This window comes from Panthera uncia, chromosome D4, assembly GCF_023721935.1.
Source record: "Panthera uncia isolate 11264 chromosome D4, Puncia_PCG_1.0, whole genome shotgun sequence".
NCBI lineage: Eukaryota > Metazoa > Chordata > Mammalia > Carnivora > Felidae > Panthera > Panthera uncia.
In genome coordinates this window covers 60,441,807-60,447,806 of record NC_064807.1, presented here as the reverse complement: position 1 = coordinate 60,447,806, position 6,000 = coordinate 60,441,807, and the positions used below count along the sequence as shown (strand labels likewise).

Below are 6,000 nucleotides of genomic sequence, written 5' to 3'. Positions count from 1 at the left end.
GTGCCCCTATGCATCAGTACTCCTGTATCCCTTGGATAAATTCCTAGCAGTGCTATTGCTGGGTCATAGGGTAGGTCTATTTTTAATTTTCTGAGGAACCTCCACACTGCTTTCCAGAGCGGCTGCACCAATTTGCATTCCCACCAACAGTGCAAGAGGGTTCCTGTTTCTCCACATCCTCTCCAGCATCTATAGTCTCCTGATTTCTTCATTTTGGCCACTCTGACTGGCGTGAGGTGGTATCTGAGTGTGGTTTTGATTTGTATTTCCCTGATAAGGAGCGACGTTGAGCATCTTTTCATGTGCCTGTTGGCCATCCGGATGTCTTCTTTAGAGAAGTGTCTATTCATGTTTTCTGCCCATAAGAATAACTATTCTAACCCATCTGGCTGTGTGCTCATTTTGATTCTTCTTCTCTTTCTTATCAGGTCCCTTTAATAACCTATAGCATGTTTGTGAAGTAGTTGGCCTGATTAAGGGACAGTCAGAATTAGAAGAAACAAGTTTCTGAAATACTGTAGGGTTTGTGTCCCTTTGTAAAAGTAAGAACAAAACAAACGACAAAGGAAACATGAATAAGAAATCTTGTTTAGGAATTTAGCACTTTTGCTCCTGAACTTAATATATTTGTTTATAGACATGAAAGCCTATTTTAACCAGGGGTTAATTTTGAGGGTGAAGAGTTTAATATACACTATATATCCTTTCCATGCCACTTGTTTATCTAGTATGCTGACTTGCATATGAGATTTGATTGACCTAGTCAAGCGAATCAGTCTAGTATTTGAAATAAACTTACCATCTTAAGGATTTTGTATAGTAGTCTCAAAATATGTTCATTATTTAGAGAAAGCTAATTTCTTCTCTAAATGGACAAGTCTTAATAGTTATAAGTCCAAGTGGATACATCTTAGAGGGCTTATATCAGACTTGTTTCTGGCCTCTTTGAGAGATCCTTAGCTGTGTGCTTCATTATAGTGGCCATTTTCTTAAGCTGCAGAACACCAAAATCTTTAAATTGGAATAGGCTTTGAGTTCAAACTTGTCTTCATCTTTAATGAATGACATTCAGGTCCATGACTAAATTAACTATGTGATTGTCTCAAAAGCTGTTTATTGTACATACACTAAATAACAGTAGATGATAACTGAAATAAGATTTTATTGCTTCTGCTTTTCAGTTTTAATTGGTATCCTTCTTTGTGCATAGGTGTCGTTTCAGCCAAATGTTGCATCCAATTTTTGAGGAAGCTTCTAATGTCATTAAGGAAGAATATCCAAATGAAAATCAAGTAGTGTTTGCCAGAGTTGATTGTGATCAGCACTGTAAGTACCTCAATAGGAATTCTGGAACAAATCGTCTCATTCCCTTCTCTACACACACACACACACACACACACACACACACACACACACACTCTCTCTCTCTCTCTCTCTCTCTCTCTCCTTTTTTAATGCTCAAAAAAAATGTTCTACTTTAGATGGAAGGTTCTAGTGACTTTGGTTAAATGTTAATATTTAATCTTTATGTACTTACAATACTAGTTTGTATTTTGCCTGAGAAGTAATTAATTTTTTAATTAAAATATAGTAGAATAAGCATATAGGTAGTAAGTTATAACCAGCAATGTTTTCTGCCAAAGTGAATACCAAAATAATTAATAAATAAAATTGAAATAAAGTTTTAGGAGAAAATGGATTTCTGTTAGTTTTAGAACCTACAAAAATACCATTTGTAGTCATTGCAAATAAAACTCTCAGATTTTTGTGTGTTTTTGTTATTTAAAAGGTTCCACTAAAATTGGCTGAGACTGTCTTCGAGGTGTAATTAACTGTAGTTATAGATTATAAATATTGAAAGTGTTGAGAAACTTAGGTTAGACTCACTTACAGTCCAGCGTCTTGCATTTCACTTCTCCCAACAGAGCATTCTCTGTAAAAGCCTCTTGGTTTTCTGTGTACACGACCAATCTTGCTAACTTGAGCTAGTGAGCCTGCAGTGGTGTTCCCTCCTTAGCGTGTCCAGCAGGTGTGAAGTTCTCCTCTCTCATAGTACTAGACTCACTGTGTTTGTAGCTCTGGTTCATTCTGTCTTAGTTGTCTCAACCGTTGCAGTGTCCGTTCTTCAAAGGCAGGAACTTTTTCTTTTCATGCTTTTTTTTTTTTTTTTAATGTTTATTTTTGAGAGGGAGAGAGAGAGAAAGAGAGAGGAAGGAAGGAAGGAAGGAAGGGCATGTAAGCAGGGGTGGGGGACAGAGAGAGAGGGAGACACAGAATCCCAAGCAGACTCTGCTGACAGTTAAGTGTCAGACTTTGGCTCATGTCATGATCTCACAGTTCATGAGTTCAGGCCCCACATTGAACTTGCTGCTGTCAGCCCAGATCTCGCTTCAGATCCTCTGTCCCTGTCTCTGCCCCTCTCCCAATTGCGCTCTCTCAAAAATAAATGACACGTTAAAAAAAAAAAAAAAAGCTTGTTGCCTCGTGTTACTGGCAAGTTGGTCTGAGTACAGAATGCTCCGTTCTGCAAATTTCCTGTCATTTGCTCTTAGCCTGACAATTAGAATTTGTGTGTGTGTGTGCACTAACTTTTCATTTTACTGATGAGGAAATGGAAGTCAAGTGACTTACTCAGTATCATAGAGCTTAATGTCTAGTCAGGCCAGATTTAGAATCCAGATCTGACCAAATACTTTTACTGGTGGGGATTTACTGGTGGAGAAATGGCAAACGGCAAAGTATTTCAGTATTTTATAAACCATACCCCAAATTTCTGTCTATTGAGATTCATAACTAGATAGGATGAAGGAAGCAGTAAAAGATTGTCAGTACAGGTGTGGACTGCATTTTCACACTGCTTTCTGGATCTTTCCTCCTACTTTTCGCTGACAGATATGATGTTTTTGGTAATGGGTTCTCATTTTAAATCTTTCTATTTTTTATGTATTTAATTAGACATTACAGTACAGACAGTAGTTCCTACTTTCACTGAATTTGGACCATAAAATCTGAACTTGTGTTTTTAAACTTAAAGTCATTGGGAAGAAAAATGAACTGTTGTTGAACCATAAATATTATTTATTCTGTTTTTTAAACTAAGATTAACTTACTTTTGAGATAAACCTGACATTACTACTATTGATCAGGCTCTCTTTTTATGGGAGTAAACAGCCGTAATTCAGATGCTTTTTGATCTACCAGATAGAGCTACAAAGTCAATTTTTTACCAATGAAAGTTATATCTGAGACATTGTGTATTCTCTCTAAATATTTTATTTTTTCTGTGCAATTCTTCACTTTTTAAAAGTGATGTTAAGAAATCCTTATTGATGATTTATTCACATTTTCCACTTTCTCTTTAGAGATTATAAGACAGACTGTGCCCTGGGTCACTTCTCATGTGCCAGCTATAACGTAGAGTTTCTGAACTGGAAGGACCTTAAGAATCCTGTGGTCTCGGGAGAAATGTCTGTTAGGTAGATTGTTCTTTGGTAGGATTGGTTTTGTTTTTAAGAGATTTATTCAGATATAATTAAGGTAAAATAAACTGCACAAGTTTAAATTATAAAATTTAATGTTTTGACACATGCATACACCTATGAAACCATCACCACAATCAAAATATCAGCATATCTGTCATTCCCCAAATTTTTCTTGTTTCCTTTTGTGGTGCCTTTCTTCCCCCATCAATCTCAGGGGACCATGCTTTTGTTAATAAGAGATTAGTTTGCATTTTCTGGATTATGTATAAGTGAGATTATACATTGTATTGTGTGTGTGTATGTGTTTGTATGTGTGTGTTGTTGTTGTTTTACTCAGCCTAGTTATTTTGAGATTGTTGCATTTATCATTCATTTTTATTACTGTTATTATTTTTTTATGTTTATTTTTTTTTGAGAGAGAGAGCATGAGCAGGGGAGGGGCAGAGAGAGAGGGAGACACAGAATCCGAAGCAGGCTTCAGGCTCTGATCTGTCAGCACAGAGCCCGATGTGGGGCTCGAACCCACAAACTATGAGATCACGACCTGAGCCAAAGTCAGACACTTAACCAGCTGAGCCACCCAGGCGCCCCTGGAAGTTACAGATTTTGATGTCAAATTTATCTGTTTTTACATTTGTTGCCTGTGCTTTTGGGGCAATAGCTAAGAAGTCATTGCAAACCCAGTGTTCTGGAACTCTTCTTCTACATTTATTTCCAAGAGTATTACAGTGTAGATTGTGTGATTAGGCCTTTATCAGTTTTGAGTTAATTTTTGTATAGAGTGTAAGGTAGGGATCCAATTTCATTTTTTTGCATGTGGACATCTAGTTTCCTAACACCATTTGTTGATGACCCTGTCCTTTCCCCACTGAATGATGTGGTACCCTTCATCAAAAAACATTTGACTGTATGTGTGAGGGTTTGTTTCTGGGCTCTCTGTTCCATCTGTCTATATATCTGTCTCTATACCAGTACCACACTTTTTTGATGACTGTAGCTTTATAATAAGTTTTGAAATCAGGAAGTGTGAGACTTCCAATAATGTTTGAGAGTATCTTTTGAAGGGTATATATTCTTTTTTTTTTTTTTTTTTAAGTTTATTTATTTATTTTGAGAGAGCACAAATGGGGAGGAACAAAGAGAGAGGGAGGGAGAGAGAATCCCAAGCAGACTCTGTGATGTCTGTGCAGAGCCTGATGCAGGGCTAGAACTCACAAACTGTGAGATCATGATCTGAGTCAAAATCAAGAGTTGGATGCTTAACTGACTGAGCCACCCAGGTGCCCCTGAAGGGTATATATTCTTAATTTGATGAACTCCAATTTATCCATTTTAAAAATGGATTATACTTTTGAAGCTGTATCTAAGAAGTCTTTGTCTCACCCAGGATAACAAAGATTTTCTGGTATGTTTTCTTTCATAAATTTCATAGCATGAAGTTTTACATTTAGCTCTATGATCCATAGATCATACATTTCCTTTTAGCTCTGTGATCCAAATTTAGAGATAATTTTTACATGTGGCACAATGTGTGGGTTAGAGTTCATTTTTTTGCCTATAGTTATCAAGCTGTTGTGATATTATTTGATGAAAGGACTGTCCTTTCTTCATTGACTTTGCATCTTTGCCAAAATCAACTGACCATATATGTGTGGATCTGTTTCTCATTTGTCAATTCTGTATTGTTGATGTGTTTGTCTATGATTTGTTTGTCTATGCTTATATGCCGGTACCACACTTTCTAGATTACTGTAGTTTTATAATAAGTCTTGAAGTCAGTAGTGTATAAATCTTCCAACTTTGTACTTTTTTTCAAAGTGGTTTTACTATTTTAGTTGCTTTGGATTTCTGTATGACTTTTAGAATCAGCTTGTTAATTTCTCACCAAAGTGAGGGGGAAACGTTGCCAAGATAATACAGAGAGTTCCCTGATAGTCCTTACCCATTTACCCAAATGTTGACATATTACATTAAGATTAAGATTACATTTGTCAAAAGTAAGAAACTAACACTGGTGTATTACCATCAGTAAACTATAGACTTTATTCAGATTTTATCAGTTGTTTTACTCATGTTCTTTTTCTGTTCCAAGATTAAGGATATTGCATTTAGACCTCAGGTCTTCTTGACAGTTGATAATTTTGAGGAGCATTGGTTAGCTGTTTTGTAAAATATCCCTCATTTGGGTTTGTCTGGTGTTTTTTCTTAGGTCTCACACATCTTTATTTTTTGGTGCTATTATAAATGGCATTGATTTTTAAATTTTAATTTCTGATTGTTGCTAGAAATACAACTAATTTTTTGTGTATTGATCTTATAAACTGGTACTTAATAGTTCTAATGGGTTTTATGTAGATACAATAGGATTTTCTATTTAGACAATTATTGTATGTGACTAAAAGCAGTTTTACTTTATGTGATCTGTATGTCCTTCCAGTATTCTTTCTAGCCAGGTGTACCTACTTGCTGCTTCAGGATTAATTTCTGTGAGGCAGAAGATCTCTAGAAAGCTTTTTTA

General features: G+C 35.9%; 1 protein-coding gene across 1 annotated transcript in view; it reads left to right on the top strand.

Moving 5' to 3' along the window:
* The window catches only part of ERP44 (endoplasmic reticulum protein 44), a 96,482-nt gene that overhangs the window by 44,541 nt on the left and 45,941 nt on the right, over positions 1-6,000 (top strand). The window contains exon 4 of the mRNA XM_049635327.1: positions 1,211-1,326. Within this exon, the coding sequence (XP_049491284.1) occupies positions 1,211-1,326 (116 nt within the window). The remainder of the gene's footprint in view (positions 1-1,210; positions 1,327-6,000) is intronic.